At 41.3% G+C, this 22475-nt stretch overlaps 1 protein-coding gene and 1 long non-coding RNA gene across 6 annotated transcripts in view; one reads left to right on the top strand and one right to left on the bottom strand.

Annotated features, from left to right (window-relative positions):
• Positions 1–22475, bottom strand: part of LOC309608005 — a 702496-nt gene that overhangs the window by 40841 nt on the left and 639180 nt on the right. The window lies entirely within an intron of this gene.
• The window catches only part of PRIM2 (DNA primase subunit 2), a 320025-nt gene continuing 308835 nt past the window's right edge, over positions 11286–22475 (top strand). For 3 of the 5 annotated variants that reach the window (XM_082347208.1, XM_082347210.1, XM_082347212.1), the window contains exons 1-5: positions 11286–11408; positions 12134–12295; positions 14381–14484; positions 17053–17132; positions 18473–18593. In XM_082347208.1, coding sequence (XP_082203334.1) covers positions 12142–12295; positions 14381–14484; positions 17053–17132; positions 18473–18593 — 459 coding nt within the window. In that variant the 5' untranslated portion in view covers positions 11286–11408; positions 12134–12141. Of the gene's footprint in view, positions 11511–12133; positions 12296–14380; positions 14485–17052; positions 17133–18472; positions 18594–22475 lie in introns of all 5 variants that reach the window. The other 2 variants (XM_082347211.1, XM_082347209.1) reach the window with 2 other exon arrangements.

Genomic DNA, 22475 nt, shown 5'->3' with positions numbered 1-22475 from the left:
GTTAATTGTTCACTGCAAAATGCAGGAGAGAAAAATTTAGAAGTACAACTAACTGAACATCCTTCATTGTAGATTGACTTTTCTTTTTCTTTCTTTCTCTTTTTTTTTTTTTTTTTATTGAAGTATAGTTGATTTACAATGTTGTGTTACTTTCAGGTATACAGCAAGGTGATTCAGTTACACATATAAATTTTTTTTCAGATTCTTTTCCCTTATAGGTTATTACAAAATATTGAGTAGAGTTCCTTGCGCTATACAGTAGGTCCTTGTTGGTTATCTATTTTGTAATTATGTTAATCCCAAACTCCTAATTTATCCCTCCCCCGCCCCCCTTTCCCCTTTGGTAAGCATACGTTTGCTATGTCATTGTAGATTGACTTTTCTATATATTGCATGTACACTGCTGCAGTTGATCCGTACAAAGGCCGAATCAGAGCAATACTTCTACTTGCAATACTGATGGAGCACTGGCTGGAGGAGCGGGGTGTGTTCTTTGGAATCACTAAGTGTCTTTTGAATTATAAACCCTGTGGAAACCCAAGTGTCTCACCACAAATCTCTATTCCAAATGCTGTGAAATCTTCCTTTGTTCAGTGAACTAAAGTATCATTTACCTTATTTGGCACCAATGAATCCTCTTCATGTTTAAGTTCACCTCTATTATGCTTTCAATAGTACTTGACTTTTCTACACTGGTTTGTTTTCACAGTATCAAACTAAACCTCGACTTGTTGAATATCTTAAGAAACTAAAGGCTTTTTCATGAGAATGTCTTACAATTGCAAATAATGACTGCAAGACAGAAGCTAGTTTTGTCTGTATAACTGTTGATAAAAATCTAAATTAAGAACAATGATGATGCAGGGTGATGACTAGTATTTTGACTTTAGAACCTGCTAATAATCTAAGAGCAGCTGGACATGCTTACCAATACAGTCATCCCTCTGTATCCGTGGAGGGCTGGTTCCAGGACCCCCAGTGGATACCAAAGTCCGAGCATGCTCAAGTTCCTTGTATAAGATGGCGTGATATTTGCATATAACCTGTGCACATCCTCCCATATACTTTAAATCATCTCTAGATTACTTATAATACCTAATACAATGGAAATGCTATGTAAATAGTTGCCAGCATGTGACAAATTCAAGTTTTGCATTTTGGAACTTTCTGGAAAATTTTCCCTCCAAATATTTTCCATCCTCAGTTGGTTGAATCCAAGGATGCAGAACCATGGATATGGAGGGCTGACAGTACATGGCAAGCCAAACTGTGTCATTTCAGATGATCACATGACACCAACGGGATTGATGTCACAAGCAACGGCTGGACTGAGGGCTATTTGGAAATAACACAGGCTTCCAGATGACTCAGAATATGCTTTTAAAAAAGTCCTTTAAAGCTTATTGTAAACCCATCTAACATGATTCAAAATGGAGTAACACCTGTCAAGGACCCCTATTAAGTCTCTTTCAGACACCCAAGAACTGGAAAATTACTGAAGACTGCAGGTCTGTTCTCCAAAAAGCACATCCTATAGAGACACAGCCAGCCCCGGGTACTGCTGTGGACCAGAATAGACATAAACCCACCCTCTTTTCCTGCACCTTGCCCTTTGAAGCCCAATAAAAGACTCAAACCCCCACCCTTCAAGTGCCAATGCCATTCTATGCGTCTGGCCCCTTTCCTCCCTTGGAAAGTGAATAAAAACTTTCTTTTCTTCCTTTGCTAATATTTCTATGAATTCTTTCACAACCTGGGTCAGCTCACCTAACACTTATCATAAAAAAATGTGAGGAGAAAATGGAAAGAAAAAAATGGAAATTATATTTGAATGAAAGGACCCCAGAAATTCAATGGGTTTGAGAAATCCTGGGTTAGATCATATAAATGAAATTGCTGTGAAAACAATAATGTGTTCCACAAATGCCCATACTGTGATTGTTAGGAAACAAATATATTGGAAAAGTCTGGAGTTAATATAACATAAAAAAGATCGGATAAAGTCTACATAGCAGACAGAAAATTCCCACGGTGAAGGTCATTAAACTGAGTTTCCAGGAAAACAGCTGCTCCTATCACTCCCCTGGAAAAAGGACAAAATAACCTAATTCCTTCATAAATGTACTCTGGGAAACACTGACCTTGGTTCTGAGCATAGCCTGTGTGGCCTGAGTGTGTGTGTGGGTCGGGTGAGGAGAAAGTGGTGGTGAGTGTCCCTGAGGAAGAGGCTGAAGCCTTTGATTTGGGGCCATTGTCTGGCACCTTGTGGGGTAGAGAGGCTGGAAAGAGAGCAGTGAGAAGACAATTCTGGGTCCCAAGTACACACCACACTGCTTCGGGGGCACTGGTCCTGAAATATTAACCTCATAAGAAATAACCATGTTCCCTGTAGATGGATGAAGTTTTTACCCCACAGGCCCTTGGCTGACAGATTGTTTTGTTGCTCAAAGAGAAGAAAATGCAGACGAGGTGATCACACGTGTGCCCGGTAGGCCCCTTCTCTTTCCTCACAGAGGATAACCCTGAGCATTTCTCCTCAAGTGTCCAGATTAGCCAGAGTAAAGGAAGATTTATTTTTATTTTTACATTTCCATTTTCTGAAATGTTAAAATCATTTTCTAGCTGAGGAGGCTAACTTTTGGACGTGATTATCAGTCAGCCTGTCAAGCTGGAATTAAATCTTGGCATCACAGCAGGATCATATTTACAACTACTTCAGTTTCCAAAAACCAACCAATGGAGAGAAAATATTTTGTTCAGGAATTTCAATGGGAAAGCCAAAGTCTAGAGTGAAAACACATCTCCTGTGAATGATTACATCATAAGGCATATGAGAGCCCATCTGGAATCAGGAATAAATACAGAAGAGTTCAGTTCAGTTCAGCAGACACTCTGGAATCTCTGCTGTGTGCCGGGAGCTGGTTGGCTTGGCCTCGAGGAGCTCATGGTCTAATCATCAGTCTCATATTAAAAATTCATATATTCAGAAGAGCTTGGGCCCAAAGAACAATGGATGTTGCCAAGACCTAGTTGAATTCATGTAAAATAACCAATTCACTTCAGAAGTTCACATTTAGCAGGTTGAATAGACAGTACATTGAAAATGACATCAGTTATAAAGCATAAGACAAAATTGTGTCTGAGGTGCGCTCCTTGATTATTTAGATTCTTTTCTTATCTCCCCTTCCTTCAACTACATTCATTTTAATACCAAAAGATGATTCTAAGTAGACGGGTCTAGCACAGTGATTCCAATCAGCTTAAATTTAAATAGGGGAAGAAAAATAATACTAAATTGTTAGGCTCCAAATTGGGTTGTGTGCTGACCTAAGATAAGTATTTCTTGCCTTTGGATGGTCTGAGCTGGCATGAATAATAAGTACTGTGGTAAAATAAATTCTGCCAAAAAATTAATCTGACACAGAGTAATCAAATGCCTAAAGTTATGGTCCATAAGTAATTATCCATAACTGGTAAGTGGAGCTCATAAATACCAGTATTGAAAACACTTCCATGTGGCTAAACCAAGGTCACATCTTTTCCTGTGCTCTTTGTTAGTCTCCTGGTTGTATAAACAGCACCAAGAGTGAACAGCTTTACTGGATACTATGTTCATTGTGAGTTCATTTCATGCCCATGTCCCGCTAGCCGCCACACTTACCAGACAGATAAACTCGAAGCAGAGGTGTTGGATTAGACCCCATATAGTTCCCATCCCATCTCTCTTCCTTCCATCCCAGGCCCAGGTTCAGGATTCTGTGCTCTGGTCCACACAATGTTACCCCAAGTGAGAGGGTCAGACTAGTAATCTACCTCTCCTGCCCCCTGCAGATGTGTCCAGATGCTGAGAAGCTCCTGGCAGGACGAGCTGCTTGGGGGGCTCAGGCAATCCCCCTCCCAGGTCATTACAGGAAGGGGTGAATTACACTAGCAAGTGGGGGTGAGAATTTAGGCAAGGCTGGTGACTCTCAGTGAAAAGGACTCTGGATGTGGGCACCTGAGCGGTTCAGAGACAGAGAGACAGGTAGGCAGGAGGAGGACCTGTGTTGCCAGGGTGAGCACCTGGTGCCAGGACCCTGGACAGAAGACAAGGGACATCAGGTATGAATGGTTGTCTGCAGGAAACCCACACCAGGCCTTCAATGGTCCCTGCTCTAAAACCGCAGTCCCTCCTGCCATGTCAGCCCTGTCTTGGGGCTAATAAGAGAGAAGGGAGAGAACTTATGGGTTTGGAGGGATAGGAAGTGGGGATGAGGTGTGGGGTGGAGGGAGCAGAAAATAAGAGTGAAAACTACTGTACTCCCAATGGAATCCCACGAGGAGGATGACTGACTGTGCTCCCCTATTTCTTGGGCTGTCCCTTTTCCTTTTTAGATGTCCACTCTACATATATGTACTGCTTGAAGAAGAATATTAAAAGGAATGTTCGTGTGCCCAGTATTGAGCATAAGCCCCAGAACCATACCAGAACCTTCGAAGGCCCATGTGCCTCCAACGGTGCATCCTCTCCCTCCCCCCAGAGTCAACTACTATCTTGAATTTGGTGTTAATTTCTCTCTTGCATTTTTGACAATTTCCACCTGCAGTATGGATCCCTGAACAATATATTATTTCACCTTTTTTAAGCTTTCACATGAATGTTGATATGTATCCATCAGGTTCCAAGAAGAGACAGATGGCACACTCAAAATAGGCTGATTCAAAGATGATTTTTTGCAGAGACCATTTGTGAAGGTGTGGAGGTAGGGAACCATGAGGGTCGATAGTTCAATCAGGTAGGGCCTCACCAAAGTCAACATGTTATGGTGTGGAGACCTGAAAGGTGGAGGAAGGGAGTCCTTTCAAGGCGGTCACCTTGAGGGGCACAGTGACAGGCGGAGGGACATAGGCAGCCTTGCGGGAAGGCAGCTAGGGGAACAGATACGTTGTCTCACTTCCTTCTCTCCTTCCCACATCCTGTTGGGGCTCTTAATTGCCTTCAGAAGGTCTGGAAGCAGAAGGCACAGGAGGACGATTCACACGAACCAGGAGCAGAGAGCAGGAGGGAGGGTGAGGGGTGGTGTGGAAGGTACCAGCACCTATGGATTCTCCTATGACTTGCTTTTTCAGTTAACATTATCTTTTTGAGATTCATCTGTGTTGATGTGTTTAATTGTAGTTCATTCAGTTTTGCTGTTGTTTTTTATATTCCACTGTGTGAACTGACTACAATTTATTTGCCATTTTCTTGATGATGGGTACTTACCAGTGTTTATCATGATGTTGCTATGAACATTCTTGTCAGTGTTTTTTGATGTCTATGTACAAAAATCTCTCCAGAGAGTATACTTGCAGTAGAATTACAATACTGGGACAAAGGGTCAAATTTGCCAGAAGATGTCAAATTGTTTTCAAAGTAGTTTCATCAATTAACACTTCTACTGGCAGTATATGAGTTCTTTGTCAACCCAATATTTTCAGACTTAAAAAAATATTTGTTCATCTGGTGGGCTTACAATATTTATCTCATTGTGGTTTTAATTTGCATTTCCCCAATTACTAATGTGGTTGAACATATTTTCACACTTTTATTGGTCATTTATGTTTCCTCTGTTGTGAAACATCTGTTTAGGTGTTTTTTTTTTCCCCCTCTTTTCTACTGTGTTTTTACTTTTCTCTTATTGATTATAGTTGGACACTAACTCTCATGTTAATTATTTCTTACAACTTTCTTTTCCCAACTTGCAGATGCTTTAAAAAATGTATGTTTATGTATTTTTAAAGTTAAATTCTTAATTTTAGTGGTTAATATTATCAATCTTTCTTTTGTGCTTGTGCTTTTTAAAAAGAAATTGTGTTATAATTGTGTTAAGATATACATAACACAAAATTTACCATTTTAAAGTGTACAATGCAGTGGCATCATTGTGCAACGATCACCACCATCCATCTCCCTAACTGCTGGTGCTTTTTCTTAATGACTTGTTTAAGAAATTCTTTGCTGGGAATTCCCTGGCCGTCCAGTGGTTAGGACTCACTGCTGAGGGCCCAGGTTCAATCCCTGGTGGGGGGACTAAGATCCTCCCAAAAGCCAAGTGGCTCGGCCAAAAAAAAATTCTTTGCTACATCAAGACTATCTATACACTTGTTCTAAATTCTTAGTTTTGCCATTCACAATTAAGTCATTAAATCATCTGGAATTGATTTTTGTGTACAGAGGGAGGTAGGAAGTATAATTTCCCCCCATAGCCAATTGTTCCAGCACCATTTAGAACTGTCCATATTTTCTCCATTGATTTGTACAGTGGACCTGTCAGATGCCAGGTTTCTTCATAGGTGTTGGCCCATTTCTGGGTTCTCTGTTCTGTTCCAGTGGTTGATTTGTCTATCCCTATACCAATATCACATTGTCTTAAATACTATGGAGTTATGACAAGCCTTCCATCTGCCTGAAATGCTATTCTCTTAAAGATACGCATGACTAAATCCCTAATTTTCTTCTGGTCTCTCCTTCCTGGTCACATTCTTAGCTAGCATTTCCTGGCTACCCTTTCTAAAATTTCAATGCCTCCTCCAAAAACTTAATATCCTCTTCCTCTGCTTTATGTTCCAGCTTAGAATTTCTTATTTAACATAGCAATGTGTACAATTCTCTTGTTTATTATTTCTCTTTCCCACTAGAATATAAGGTTTATGAGGGCAGGGATTTTGGCAGTTTCATCACTCTTGTATTCCCAGCAGAGAAAACATTGCCTGGCACTTAGCAGGTGCTCTGTTAGTATTTCTGAAACAAATCATGCAATGTTGATATATGGAAGAGTAACCTGCCCTCTGTGTACTTTCTTTTAAGATATGTTTTTTCTTTAGTTCTCTTGCTTCTTGATGCTAGGCTAATAAAAGCAATCTGAAACAAAGGGAGAAAGAAAGAGGTTTTAGGTTTCTTCCCAGAGCTGGGCAGTGAAATGGAAAGGGTGGAGGGACCAGGATGGAAAGGGCTGGATTGGTACAATGCTTAGCCCTGGCAACCAAGATACATATAAATTACAGACCCCGACCTCACAACCTACGTCTGGCTAAGTGTGCATTAACTTTCATGGGTCAGCTGTCCTGCTGGGAATGCCTCCTGTTCCTCTGCTTTCCATGGCAAGTGGAGCTGAAAGGACCCAGAGTTTATAGCATCCTCACTGGGTAAAGAAACTTACCAGGCCTTTGGTTTTTAGGGCAACACACCCTGCACAGGGAAAGAATGAACATTCGCTTTGATTCACCAAGCATGGCAACTAAAATCTCAGCTGTAAGTGTGACATACGACAGGACAGAACTCCTGGAGATGGAGTCGTAAGGGTGAAAGCTCTGTGGGACAGCCTGTCAGTAGCTGGGTAATGCCCAGGGCAGGCAATGAATTGAGCAGTGATGATTCATGGAAATTCCATCAGACAAGGTACTCTGTGCTTTATTGCAGGCTAGACTAGGAGCCAAGTCATTCTGGAAGGAATGTGTACAAAGTTTTCAGATGAGGACTTGAAGTTTTATAGGTTGGAGTCCCATTTGATTCAAACCATCTGTTGAATATCCAGCTGAACACATCACTTTTTTCATACATCTCTCATATTTACATCATCTCAGGATAATAAATATTTGTTGAGGGCCCATGGAGGGTTATAAAGATGAATGACACAGACACCAGGGTTACAAAGATGAATGACACAGTAGTCCCTGTTTTGGGGATGGTTATGGTCTAGTGGAAGTAAAAGTTATATGTTTATATGTGTTTTCTTCTCCCTGATTGTGAGGTTGGGGTCTGTAATTTATATTCACCACAGTTGCCAGAGCTGAGCATTGGGTCAATCCATTTGGTTGGTGAAATAAACACAGGAAGAGCTCACAGTGATTTACCAAGTATGGCTGACTGAAATGTATCATTCTCGTGCATTATTGGTCCTGTGATACGTAGATTCATATTGCAATTGCCAAAAACACTGTCCACAGTGAGATAGTGACCAAAACCGTGGCATGGGAAAACAATAAAGATGCTAAAACAGTTGGAACAGACACAGGCTATTTTGTACTCTGAAGTTTAAAGCGTCTTTAACACTGTGAAAAGGCAGCTCTTATGTGATATGTTTAGTAAGTTGTTGGTAATGTGAAACGTGAGCATATTTTTCCAGCTCTCTCTGAAATGGTCATAAAAGGACATTAATTACTTCATCTTTTAATTTGGAAGATACTCTGGTAGGCACTTTAGGGATCACAAAGACAAAAAAAGGGGCCTGTCCCAAAAGAGCTGAAAATCTGGTAGTGCTACACAGTCAGCCACACATGTGTTCACAAACCTTTTGAAAGAGTGAACAAAGTTGGTGTGTAGGTGCATTTTTCTGAGGAGTGCATTCATTAAATCATCCAGCGGTTCCTGTTCCCCAAAGACGAAGACCTTCTATAGTAGAGGGGTAGAGTTGGAGAAGGAATTATACAATTCGGAAGTACTGGGGGTTTAAACCATGCGCCATAAGCAAAGGCTCAGCAGGACAGAGGAAGGTAGTATTTGACAACTGAAGTGCTGAAGGACAGGCAGGATTCCAACAGGAGGGAAGGTTAGGGCTCTTGAAGAGGGGAGATCACCACAAAGAGACATGGGTAGGGAATGCAAGGCCTTCTTTGGGGAAGAGCTGGTAGTTCAGCTTATAAGCTGGGGGCAGCCATAGGCAAGAAAGTCATCGAATCCTGGGGCCATGCTGTGAGAAGCTTTCAAATGTTTCTTGAATTAAAATGAATATAGAACTTTATATAAAATTAAAATAGAACTTTAAAAATACTGTCAAATGTTCCATTGCCAGTGTCTTAGTTCCCACTTATGTAAGCATTTTTCTGTTTGCAATAGACTAATTTTTTAAATTGTCCAAAGAAGTATTTAATATCACCTATTGTAGAAAAAGGGTCATTGACATTTAAGTTAAAAGAGGGCCAGTTTAAGACCAGGCCAAAGATGAAGCCAATAAAAGTGAAATAAAAACAAGACTAGCACAGAGGGGCGGTCTTGCACATAAAATTCTGATTGCAACGGATAACACATGTCTGGATTGTAAGACGAGGATAGGAGTTGCAGAGGGCAGCCTATTCGTAGTAGTCAGAAATGCTGCAGAAAATTGTAATGCTGTGCTCTTGCAAAATTGGGATCATATGGCATATGTGGTTTTACGTATTCTGCTCTGTTAACTTCATAGTATCCTGAACATTTTCCCAGGTCAATGGTGTTCAAAAAATATGTATTTTAAAAGTCTGTGTAATGTCTCATGATATGAACATACCATCATTTATTTAGTTTCCTGGGTTTTCATCCTTATAATGGTGCAATGACATTCCTTGGACACAAATTTTTGTGTCTATTTCTGGACAGATTCATGTAAGTGAAATACTTTGGTCAAACTGTATAAATTCTTTTAGGGCTCATAATACATATAACTATAGTATACTCCACAATTGTAGCACAGCAGTCAATTCCTATGTGAGCCCATCGTATTGTGCTTTGCCCGATACTGAGTGTTTTCATTGTAAAATCTTTGCCAGTTTTGTAGGGGAAATTTTCTTTGCTGCCAATGATAAACATTTTTTCACACTTTATCATTAGTTGTTTTGTCTATGAATTATCTATTGCTATTCTTTTTCCATTTGTATCTTATGATTTTTTTCCCAATTAATTTACATAAGTTCTTTACATCTTGATGGTATTAGTCTTTTTTATATTATTTTTATTTATTTATTTTTTTAATTTTAATTTTTTAAATATTCATTTATTTATTTATTTGGCTGCATCGGGTCTTAGTTGCGGCAGGCGGGATCTCTCGTTGTGGTGTGCAGGCTCTTTGTTGTGGCGGGCGGGCTTCTCTCTAATTGTGACGTGGGCTCAATAGTTGCAGCGTGGGCTCTAGAGCCCAACCGGCTTAGTTACCCTGTGGCATGTGGGACCTCAGTTCCCCCACCAGGGATGGAACCTGCGTCCCCTGCATTAGAAGGCTCATTCTTAACCACTGGACCACCAGGGAAGTCCCTGATGTTATTTTTATAGTGAACTTTTCCCCTATTGTTATGACTGAAAAAATTTTTGTGATTTTTTTTTTTAGATGCACAATTATATATTTGTATAGTCAAGTCTTTAGGTATTTTTCTTTGTAAGTTGTTATATTTAAATTCCTTCCCTATCCGGAGATCAGCTAAACATTCATATAAATGTTCTTATGGTCTGTGCTCCAGGTTTCTTCAGGCAGTCCTTAGGCTTCAGGTGTCTTTTTCAGGCCAGGTGATATTAGTTATGTGTTGAATAAGGAATTAAGGGGAGGCGCTGATATATTAGTGGAATTGGTACAGTGTGGTGGTTAGCACTGTGGTGCTTGGCATGTCTCCCAGACTTTGAACCTGGCTTTGCCATTTACTATGCGATCTTTGAAGTCACTTAACTTCTCTGTTGCACGGTTTCTTATCTGTAAAGCGGGTTAATAATAGAACCTACCTTAAATGGTTATGGAAATAAAATGAACTTATGTGTAAGTCACTTAGAACACGTCCTGGTACAAGGTCAGTGCCAGCCACAGTTTGGTCCATGCTGGGTAAGTGCTCTGAAGATTTACGTTATTTCAGTGCAGTTTGCATCTCTAAAACCTTGAGCATTTCAGAGGGCTCTTCACCTCCCATCTTTACTAGAGCCTCCCGCGGCCTCTTTTGTAAGCGAGACACGCCTCCTGGAGGCCACAGGCGAAGTTTATTTCCAGCTCTGAAAACCTTACGGCCCGCAGTCGGGAGCCGGTGTGGCTCCGGGTCCGCAGCCCTAGGGCACCTTCTCCCCAGCGCTCTGCACGTGCTCGCCGCTATGCCCCTCTGGGCCTGCTCTACTTTAGACGCCGAGCGATTTCTGGGTGCACGTGTGCATGATGCATGCGTTCTAGTTACTGCAGATCTTCTGCGGGCGCCCTGCACCAGGTGTGTGTAGGGGGTGCACTGGACGTAAATCTTTCCCCAGGGGAGGGCCTGCCGTCTAGGAGAAAACCCGACTAGGCATTGTACGTAGATGACCTAGGCATTGTACGTAGATGACCTAGAGTCTGCCTCCCCATCTGTAAGACGCGGGCCGTGCAGCTCCAAACCCTCAGAGATTACCCAGAGTCCCTAGCGGGGAGCCAGTGCCGGGCCTGCTCTCCGCCCACCGCCCCAGACAGCGCGGCTCCATGCACAGGAACTGCAGCTTACAAAGTGGACACAAATCCCGCGGCCCCTAGAGCGCCCCACTGAGCAAGCGCGGGCCCGCGCAGGTGGGCGGGACCTCTGGGGCGGGTTTGGTGATCCAGCCACTTCCGCTTCCGGTCCTGTACGAACTCTCCCGCCACCCGGGGAAAGCGCTTGCCGGGGTTTGTGTGTTTTCACGTCTGGTGTGGCTGGAGGTAGGAGAAGCCCCTGCGGGTTTGGGACGGACAGTAATCCTGGTTTTGAGGCTTGCGAGTCCAGAGAAGGGGGAGAGCACTTTGGGGCTCCGGGCGCAGAGGGTGGGTATCGCGTATTGGTGGCTTGTCCGGGCAGAGCCGCCGGTGCCGGGGCTGACAGACCGCACTGCGTGGGGGGCGGGAGGGCGGGAGCGGGGTGTCACTAGGCACCTGTGGACGCTCCTGAGAGGAGCTCCGACAGACGGGACCTGAAAGACAGTTGTCTGTTTCCCGGGGATGTAAGGGAGGAAGCGAGTAACTGGACCCTGCCCATGGAGTCTCTTATCTAGCCGGAATCTCCCGCGCTGTCCTCCAAATTCAGGATTGCTGCCCGTGTGAAATCTTAAATTGACTCTTGGGACTGCAGAGACCTAAGGGCGAAGGCACACAGACCTCTAGTGAGCAGGCAGCATCGCCTGCCGTTGATGTTGCAGGAGGCTAGGACCACTGCCTGCGTCTCCTCCAGCGCACACCTCTCCCCACCCCCTTTGCACAATTGTTACAGGTGTATTGTCGAAAGTCTGGAAGATACAGAAGACATCACTCAGGGACACTACTGTTAACACTTCGTGCGTGCTCTTCAACCTCAGTTTTTTTTCCCTTTACATGTGGAATTATTTTTTTGCATTTTTTTTTTAAAACTCCACTTTCCATCATTTCAACCATTTTATGTGCTTCCTTCCAAGGTAACAAGATGCAGTTTCTTGGAGGAAATCGGAGGAAACTGAGGTTGGCAGATGACCAGAGGAATGCTTGCTACCCACATAGCCTTCAGTTTTACTTGCAGCCGCCTTCTGGAAACATATCTTTAATAGAATTTGAAAACTTGGCTATCGATAGAGTTAAATGTGAGTGATTTGAATTAGAATTTGTATATTCTTGAGAACCTCACTTATACTTTGTGGGAATGAATTAGAGTAATTTATTTCCTTCATTCAACAAATATTTACTGAGGGTTTTCTGTTGAGATTTTGCTATTCATTCATTTATTCCTTGTACAGTGCCTGTTTATTGAGTGCCACTTTATTCTAGGTGGTAGGGATTTTGAGCTGAATAATGTAATTCTCATTTTCGTTGAAGCTGTATTCTAGTACATGGAGACAGATGCCCAAAATAATAATTATAGTTTAGTATTTTAAGTGCTCTAGTAGAGGTAACTAATAGTGCTACTGAAACATAGAGATGGGAGTGATTGTCCTAGTCTGATTAAGTAAAACTGAAGAGAAGTTGAAATGTGATCTGGACCTTGAAGGATGAGTAGCAATTTCTCAACAGAGAAGACGTGAAGGGTTTTTGAAAGCTGGGATAATGGCCTGTACAAAGGCTTGGAGGCATGAGAGAGAGTGTCATATTGGAGGGAACAGTGACAAGTTCAGGGTAGATGGAGAAGTATGGGCAAGCAAGGGCATTTTGTGCCAAGCTAATGGTGTAATATTGGGGTGTAAGAAGGATGTAGCAATTTTACTGGGGACCTACTTCTGTGTGTTGGTGGAAGAAAGAAATAAGTTAGGTGTAAACGGAAACAAATAACAGCACTATCTGTAGAGTTTATGTTCCACGATATCCTGGTGGGAAGATCAGAAGTAGAGGTGAGATACTGTTAATCATTCTTAGAGGAGCAGGGTGAGAACTGCTAGTACAGAATATCTGTATTACCTGTTTGTTGAATGAAAGGGAAGGCAAGGGAGAACGGGTTCTGGGAAGCTTAGCAGTGTCATATGCCTCATTGAGATTAAGGTGATGATTGAAAAGCGTCCCTTGGGTTTGGCACTTAGGAGGTGAGGTGGTAAGGCAGTGACAGGAAGGGAGAGATTGAAGGGATACTAAAGAGGTGTAATTGACAGGGTTTGGTGACTCTTGGGTATGAGGAGTGGTGGAACAGCGGGGGGTGGCTGAAGTTCCAGTGTGGATGATCTGGTGGATAGAAATTCTGCGGATGGAGGTGGGGTGGCAGGAAGAGGAGTGGGATTGAGGGGCAGAGAATGAGTTTGGTTCGTGATACCGTAATACGGAGGTACCTGGGGGACATGGGTTTATGTTCAGTATTCATTTTAGAAGTTTTTCGTTCTTGGATTAAAAAAAGTCTCTTTTCGGGCTTCCCTGGTGGCGCAGTGGTTGAGAATCCGCCTGCCAATGCAGGGAACACGGGTTCGAGCCCTGATCTGGAAAGATCCCACATGCCGCGGAGCAACTAGGCCCGTGAGCCACAACTACTGAGCCTGTGCGTCTGGAGCCTGTGCTCCGCAACAAGAGAGGCCGCGGTAGTGAGAGGCCCGCGCACCGCGATGAAGAGTGGCCCCCGCTCGCCGCAACTAGAGAAAGCCCTCGCACAGAAACGAAGACCCAACACAGCCAAAAAAAAAAAAAAAAGTCTCTTTTCATACCGATGGCAGAAGAATTCATCTGAGGAAGGGTTGACAGAGGCTTCAGGAACCTTTGGCCAGTGTGTAGCGTCTAGTCACGGTGGCTTGTTTGCTTCTTCACTGCTGTGTCTTCTCCTTTTCCATTTCATCAGGAAGGGAAGGGCTGTCTTCTGAGGAGCCTGTGCTGAGTCAGTGAAGCAGACTGTCTCACAGATGGCTCCACACGAGGGCTGCACATGCAGACACACTTCTGCATCCCTCAGCAGTGGTGCTCAGTCCATCAGTGATCTCCCCCCACCCCTCTCTCCCTTCTGGTTGAGAATCCCTGGTGTGAGATTATGCTGTGGGATGTGGGTATTTTCTGCACATGGTGGAGATTATCCTCTGGTAAACATGTATAACTTATATAATGTACTTGCAGAAAATAAAGCTTAAATATTGTCATCTTTTATAAACAAGTAATTATGGAATTGGTAGCCATAGATTTTATTTGTCTTGGATTTAGTTTTTTAAAATTATCTTGCATTTATACGTTTTATACATTTCTTCTGTTTTTAAAAATTTTTCTAGTGCTAAAAGCAGTCGAGAATCTTGGTGTGAGCTATGTGAAAGGAAGTGAGCAGTACCAGAGTAAGCTAGAGATCGAGCTTCGGAAGCTTAAGTTTTCCTACAGAGTAAGTAAAAGAGGGAAAAAGATGTTTCTTTGGTTTGTGTATATTCATGTACTGGGTATCAGTTGTGGGAAAGGTCTTGTATTAGGCATAGGGCTTTAAAAAAGACTCTTCTGAAGGAACCTACTGTCCACTACGGGTGATTGACATGCAGTCAGACTACAGTGCCGCAGGGTTTCTTGACCTCGGGACTGTGGACATTTGGGGTCTGATGATTCCTTGGTGCATTTAGGGGGCTCGCTGGCATCTCTGGCTTCTACACAGTCCATGTCTCCAGACATTGCCAGATGTGCTTTGTGCATTACAGGGTGACAAACTCCCAAGAGCACAGAGAATTAGCTCAGGTTGGGGAGGTTTGGGAGGGCTTCCCAGACCAGGTGGTGCTGGAACTGAATCTTGATGGATGTGATACAATTTTTATTTTGGGAAGATGACTGCCAACAGCAGATGGACAGGGTCATCTTTGGTGGGGAAAACTAGTTAGGAACTTGGAGATGACGAGAGTGAATTGAATGGAGGGAAGAGGACTGATTGGAGAGATAGTGAGAGGGTAGAATCGGAAGATCTTAGCGACTGCAGAGAGAAGGGAGAGAAGAGTTCTGAATGACGCCCGGGTTTCTGGTGAGACAGCTGGCTGGATGGTGATGATATACAGGAGGGGAGGCAAGTCTTTTTAGAGGGAAGACACTGAGTTTAGTTCTCGACATGACTTTGAGGTGCTTGTGGAGCTGTCTGAGGCCAGCAGGGTGTGCACACGGATCTGGACTTGGGGACCCCTGGGGTGGGGGTGCACATTCAGGAGGAAGGTTGGCATCATCAGGGGTAGGTGAGGCACCCAGGGAAACATTTGAGTAAGAAGAGAAGGGGATGGAGGCCAGGATGTGAGGAATACAACATTCAGGTGGAGTGGAATGGGGGAAGTCTGGGAGGGCAATTGAGGAGGAGTTGCCTTGGGGTGGAGATCAGCCACCCTGGCAGCCAGGGAAGTCTCAGTACTGATGATCATGATACACAGGTAATGATACAACAGCACACATTCATATTCTTAACCATGTCCCAGAGTCTGTTCTAAGTGCAGCACGTATATTAACTCATGTAATCCAGACAGCAGTCTTAGGAGGGTGGGTTCTGTCATCATCCCTCTTTATAGACAAGGAAACTGATATTGATAGGCTAGTAACTTGCCCAATCTCATAAGATGGAAAACGGTGCAGCCAAGATCTGAATCTAGATCTCTTGTCTTCATGGTGGAACAATTTCAGACACTTAGAACCAATAAGATGAGTTGTATAGAATCATCGGATTTATCAGCGGGGTGGAACCTTGTAGGTAGAGGCAGAAGCTGGAACAGTGGCGGTGTTTGGAGGAGAGAAGTGAGAGCTTGATGTGGAATACATCCTCTTCTAACGTGTAGCTGAAAAGATGGGGGAAGTAAGTCTGAGTGTAGAAAAAATTGAGGGAAAAAGAGAAGATACACACACAACAGCGGTTACTTGAACACGTTTATAAGCTGAGCAGAAAGATCTAGAAGAGAAAGAAGAGGAGGGAGCTTGAAGATACTTCGAGAGAGCATTTGATAAGTCAGGGTCCTTAGGAGGCAAGAGCAGATGGGCCATGGGGTTTCAGTGTAGGGATTAGCTTTATGTAGGAGGAAGGAGAGAGATTTGTCCACAGAGATGGAAGGGAAGGCAGTACAGCACGTGGCGGCAGGAGCTTGGGGCTGAAGGAGTTGGCCTGGGGGCCTTTATCTCCTATAAAGTAGGTGAGGTCATGTGATGAGAGAGAAGAAGGTGGTGTGGCGGGGAGCGCTGGCCACCTAGTGAAGATGGAAACAGCTTTCCTAAGACGTGGGGAAAGAGATGGTTACGGGCCAGATCCCAGCTCTGCTGCTTACAAGCTTTGTGACCTGGACAAAATTATATAACTTCTTTCTGCCTCAGTTTCCTCATCTTTAAAATAGGGATATAGTGGTGCCCACCTCATAGGGGTTTTCAAAGGATTATATGGGTTAATGGATTAAAAATGCTTATAACAGTGCCTGGTACCTTGGAAGTGCTCAGGACGTGTTTGCTCTGACTGTTGAGCTTGAATAAAGATGCCTTGGTGTTGGTAAAGGTCCAGTCGAGGTTAGAGGCTGTGAAATTTTAATGTTCCAAATTCCTGTAGTTGTATATATCTTTACCAGAGGTTCTCAGCATTTGGGAACAGGACTGCAGAGTGTAGCTTTGGATTTATTTAGAATCTAGGTTTTGCCAAATGGTTGAAGTGAAAGCAGTTGAGGGTTGATGTGAGAAGTAGTGGAAGAGGTGAGTGCCTGGGTGTAGGCTGGATGAGAAGGAAAGTTAAGAAGAGGAAGAAAATAGTGGGGTCCAAACCCAGGAGGTATTGTTGTTCAGTTCTGTTTCATCTGATTGCTAACCTAAGTAAAATGGTACTCATACTGGGGAGCATATTATGAAATCTGTGTTATTGAAACTCCTGCTTTACCATTGGCTTATGCTGACTCAGTATTTCTTTACACCTTTTACTGTTCCGATGCATTTATTTTCTTCATGTGCCATTGTTTTTAAGGAAAACTTGGAAGATGAATATGAACCCCGAAGAAGAGATCACATTTCTCACTTTATTTTACGCCTTGCTTACTGCCAGTCGTGAGTATACCTTTGTCCTCCATGGTCAAGTCTGACATCTTGGGTTGTAAACTGGTTCAGGAGGGCTGACAGGTATTGTACTGATCATAGGAAATCCCAGAATAACGTCAGAAACCAGTGGCTCATGGGCGGAACACTGTTGCAGAGAATTGTTTGAAACAAGTTGTTTACTAAAAAATAAAAAAAAAATTATTTTGCAGGTTTTGCCTGTTAAAACACTTTTTACTTTATGGGAGAGACTCTTCATTTAGGATTTAAAATTAGAGGGGATTTCATTAGGAAGGAATTTTGATATTTTTTTTCCCCAGAAAAAAAGTGGTAGTATTTATAAGAAATAATGAATCAAACACATACTTGAATCTGCACAGGTTTTTAGATGTTGACATGTATGGGCTGGTGCCCATTAGATTAAGACCTTTTCTTTGGTAGTTGGTTTCTTATAAGTCAATAGCACCACTCAGAGGGAGAAGGAGTTAGTTGCTTTTTTTTTTAACTTTTTTTCCTGTATTAATTTTGGCTAAATTACATACTTATTATTATGTTTCTTTTCTGTTTCTTTTTGGTAATAGGCTTATCAAATGGGAATCTTGAATTGGTGACTATCCCAAGATAATTGAGAAATTATTGACCAGCTTTAGTCCCAGAGTTTTTCTTTTGTAAAAAATCACATGCAGTGTATGCAATTTATGCAGTAAATGAATTGCTGACAATGTGAAAGTCATTTGGGGAAAGAAAATTAAATCATATTTTACATGAAGTAGCATAATTATTTTACAACAACAATAATGCCCATCTGTCTTATAAATTAATGTTGTATGTTGACTTAAAAAATTGAGATATCCTAGTGCATATTAAATTTTGTGAAATTATAAACTATAAAGCTGTAAGCAAAGTTTACTTTGCATAGTTTATCTGATCATAATCCATTCAGAGATAAAGTTACCTTTAAAAACTTTTGATGTTTATTTGGCATTGACCGAAGGGATACCCCATTTTCTGATGTAAATGACTATTTTGCAGTTACGTAAAAAGAAGTGCACTGTTTTATGTTAGTTGATAATAATGCAGCTAGGCCCGAAGTATTCTGTATTTAATTCTTTTAATTTTATGTTTATAACACCTTTCTCCCCCATATTCTACTTATTCTAGGGAGATTGTGGCATGTGATATGTATTCACACTCTTATCATAATAGAGGACTTGATGCTTTTAACTTCAGTCTTTTGGCATCTTGCTCATGTTTGAATATTGTTTCATAGAAATTTCTTGGATTTAATAATCAGTGGACTTTTAAAATAGCCAGTGGACTTTTCACTTATAATTTTCTTGTCTCCATTTTAGTGAAGAGCTTAGGCGCTGGTTCATTCAACAAGAAATGGATCTCCTTCGATTTCGATTCAGTATTTTACCCAAGGACAAAATTCAGAGTTTCTTAAAGGATAGCCATTTGCAGTTTGAGGCTGTAAGTATATTTTTAGTCATTCCTGATTGTTATCACCATTCGTCCCTCCATTAAGTGTTGGTGTTAATGTGTGGGGTTTGTTCTCTTTACATTTTCTTCCTAAGTACCCACCTGAAACAATAGCTATTGGCTTTGCACAACAGTGAACCTCTCCCTTCCATAACTGGAAGAAAAGAGGCTCCTTAGTACCAGAGCTGCACATTTATTCAGTTGCTGTATTAAATATGTGATTTATGAAAGCACAAAAAGGTTTAATTTATAAAAGTTTATCTTTAACCAGAATCTTCCAGGCCAAAAATTTAAAGCTAATAATGTTCTAAAGAAAACAGAGAAGTGGTAGTACTTATTTCCAGCAATGAGGTTTGGGCGATAGTACTTTATTTTAGAAGTCAGTTGTCGGTAAAATATCTGAATAGTTTTAAGGTATAATTTTGTAGACAAATCTGAATGAGTTACATGTAGTAATTAAACAAAATAGAAGAAATGTTGGGCACATATTTAGCAGGGATAATTATTGTGGGTGGAAATAGAATTTATGTCTTTTAGGTGAGTGTGCTGCAGTGGGAAGGGAGAAAAATTCTGTTTGGAAAACTTAGAGCAGTCAGATGGCAGTAGGATGGCTTGGGACTCTATTTGGGTGTTAGAATGGGTGTCTTGAGGCCAAATAAAGTAAAAAAAGAAGTTGGAGTAGGTGAAGGACATTGTCCTGCTGAGAAGTGGATGTGCCCACTGCAGCAAGAACCAGCGTGGGTTATTTCTTTGGGGAAAGGAGATTGTGTGAAGGGAAGTAAATAAACCTTTGGTGGACATTGAGTGTCTGTCATATGCCAGCAAGGCACTTTCCACAGTTTGTATCACTTCTGTGAACCCTGTGAGGTTTCTGAGTAACATCTACCTGGGCAGAGAAAAGTGCTGGTCGCAGAACCGTCTCACCCAAACCTCCTGCGTTTTCCACTTGGCTTAGAATGCTGATCCTTAGTGAGTCCGTTATTGCTAATATCAGTTATAGTCCATTTGTCCTCTCATATTAAAAATAATTTTTTTCGCTGTTGTTGAAATTATGGTTTTATTAGGTCGAGAAAAAGTGTTTGTGAGATTTATTCTTTACTCTAGATTGTCTCAATAGATCAGGTACATTTTTTAAAGCAAAAACCATGATGTTTCTTTCTTTTTTTAAAAAACTTTTTTATTGAAGTATAACATATATAGAAAAGTGCACAAATCATAACTGTCCAGCTCTGTGAAGTATCACAAAGATTAAGAAAGAGAACATTGCTGTCACCCTGTGCTACCTTGTGCCTCCTCCCATTACTAACCCAGTCTCCCTCCTGATAACCACTATCCTGATTTTTAATATCATAAGTAATTCTGCCTGTCTTTGAACTTTACGTAAATAGTATTACATGGTATGTTTTTTTCCCCCAGCTTTATTGAGATATAATGGACATACTAATGTTGTGTCACTTTAAGTGCACAGTGTGATGATACACGTATATGTTGTGAAATGTTTACCACAATAAGGTTAGTTAACACATCTTTCACCTCACGTCATTACCATTTTGTTGTTGTGGTGAGAACCTTTAGAATCAACTCTCATAGTAGCTGTACGTGAGATCCCTAGAGCTTATTCCTCTTATAACTGGACGTTTGTGCCCTGTGAGCAGCATCTCCTTGTCTGCTCTGCCGCCCAGCCCCTGGCAACCACTGCTTTACTCTCTGAGTTGGACTTTTTTAGATTCCACATATAAGTGAGATCACAAGTATAATTTTTTATAATCGCCTTATTGAGATAGAATTTACATACCTTGAACTTCACTCTTTTAAAACGTACAATTTGTTGGTTTTTAGTATAGTCATAGAGTTGTGCAACCATCACCATCTAATTTTAGAATATTTTAGTTACCTTAAAAAAGAAACCTGTGCCCGATAGTCGTCCCTCTTGATTTCTCACTCTGTCATCCCTTGGCAACAGCTAATCTGCTTTCTGTCTCTGTGAATTTGCCTATTCTGGACATTTCATATAAGTGGACATTTCATATAACTTGCGATCTTTTGTTACTGGCTTCTTTCACTTAGCCTAATATTTTCAAGTTTCATCTATGTTGTATATGTAGCATGTATCAGTACTTCATTTTATATTCATTTCTCTATTCAATAGTTGATGGGCATTGGGTTATTTCTACATTTTAGCTATTATGAATAATGCTGCAGTGAATATTTGCATACACATATTTGTGTGGATATCTTTTTATTTGTTTCAGATATATATAATACTTGGGAGTGGGATTGCTAGGTTATAGGGTAATTCTGTATTTAAACTTTCGAGGAACTGCCAAACTGTTTTCCAGAGTGCCTGCACTATTGTACATCTCACTAGTGTGTGAGGAGGGTTCTAGTTGCTTCACATTCTCCAGCAATTGTTGCTGTCTTTTTTTTTTTTTTGAATATAGTCATCCTGGTGGGTGTGAAGTGATACTTCATTGTGGTTTTGATTTTCATTTCCCTAGTGACTGATGACGTTGAACATCTTTTCATGTGCTATTTGATTATTTGTATATTTTCTTTGGAGAAATATCTATTCATATCCTTTGTCTGTTTTTTATTTGAGTTATCTTTTTATTGTTGAGTGTTACATATTCTTTCCATATTCTGGATACAAGTCCACTATAAGATATGTGATTTACAGATTTTTTCCTCCCATTCTGAGGGTTGTCATTTCATTTTCTTGGTAAGATCATTTTTTAAAAAAACATTTTATTTATTTATTTATTTATATTTTTGGCTGTGTTGGGTCTTCGCTGCCGCGCACAGGCTCTCTCTAGTTGTGGTGAGTGGGGGCTATTTTTTGTTGCAGCGCACAGGCTTCTCATTGCGGAGCTCAGGCTCTAGGCACGAGGGCTTCAGTAGTTGTGGCACTCAGACTTCAGTAGCTGTGGCTCGCAGGCTCTAGAGTGCAGGTTCAATAGTTGTGGCTCACGGCTTAGTTGCCCCGTGGCATGTGGGATCTTCCCGGACCAGGACTCTAACCCATGTTTCCTGCATTGGCAGGCAGATTTTTAACCACTGTGCCACCAGGGAAGTCCCTGTTTTTATCTTTTGTTACTTGTGTTTTTATTGTCGGATCTAAAAAGGATTTGCCTAATGGAAGGTCGTGAAGATTTACTCCTATGGTTTTTCTCTAAGAATTTTATAGTTTTGGTCTTTATATTTAGGTCTGTTTAGGTCTATTTACATTTTGAGTTAATTTCTGTGTATGGTGTGAAGTAGGGGCCCAACTTCATTCTTTTGCATGTGGATATCGAGTTGTCCCAGCATCATTTGTTGAAATGGCTATTCTTTTCTCTTTGAATTGTTTTTTTCACTCTTGTCAAAAGTCATTTGACCATAAATGGACTCAGTTTTGTTAGTTAGAGCTGTGTGTCTCTCCTATGTCGGTACTGTGTGCTCTTGAATATTGATTCCTGTAGTTTTGTAATAAGATTTTTTTTTTTTCACACACACACACTGTATTTTATTTTTACAAGAGATAAATAGACTGACACGAAGCATTGTACATGGATGACCACAACAAAAGCAACAATGATTGCAATAACCAAACCTGAAACACACTCATACTATGTCATAATATTGACATTCAGTCCAGTAATCCTCCACTGTAACAGCTCCTTTACTTTGCAGTGAAAATTGATTTGTATATTCTTTGCCTCTGAGTCCTTGTGGGATTTTTTTTTTTTTAATTCAGACAGAAAGTCACAAAAATTATACTAATCCTCATCAGTTCACTCAGTCCCATGTAATTAAAAATTTTTTTTTTTTCATCTTGATCTTTTGTTAGCACTTTTTTGAGTTCATCAGTTTTTCATTAGAGTTCTGAAAATGCTT

This window comes from Balaenoptera borealis (assembly GCF_965194805.1).
Source record: "Balaenoptera borealis genome assembly, chromosome: 12".
NCBI classification, from domain to species: domain Eukaryota; kingdom Metazoa; phylum Chordata; class Mammalia; order Artiodactyla; family Balaenopteridae; genus Balaenoptera; species Balaenoptera borealis.
The sequence above is the reverse complement of the archived record's forward strand: the minus strand, read 5'-3'. Positions and strand labels throughout refer to the sequence as shown.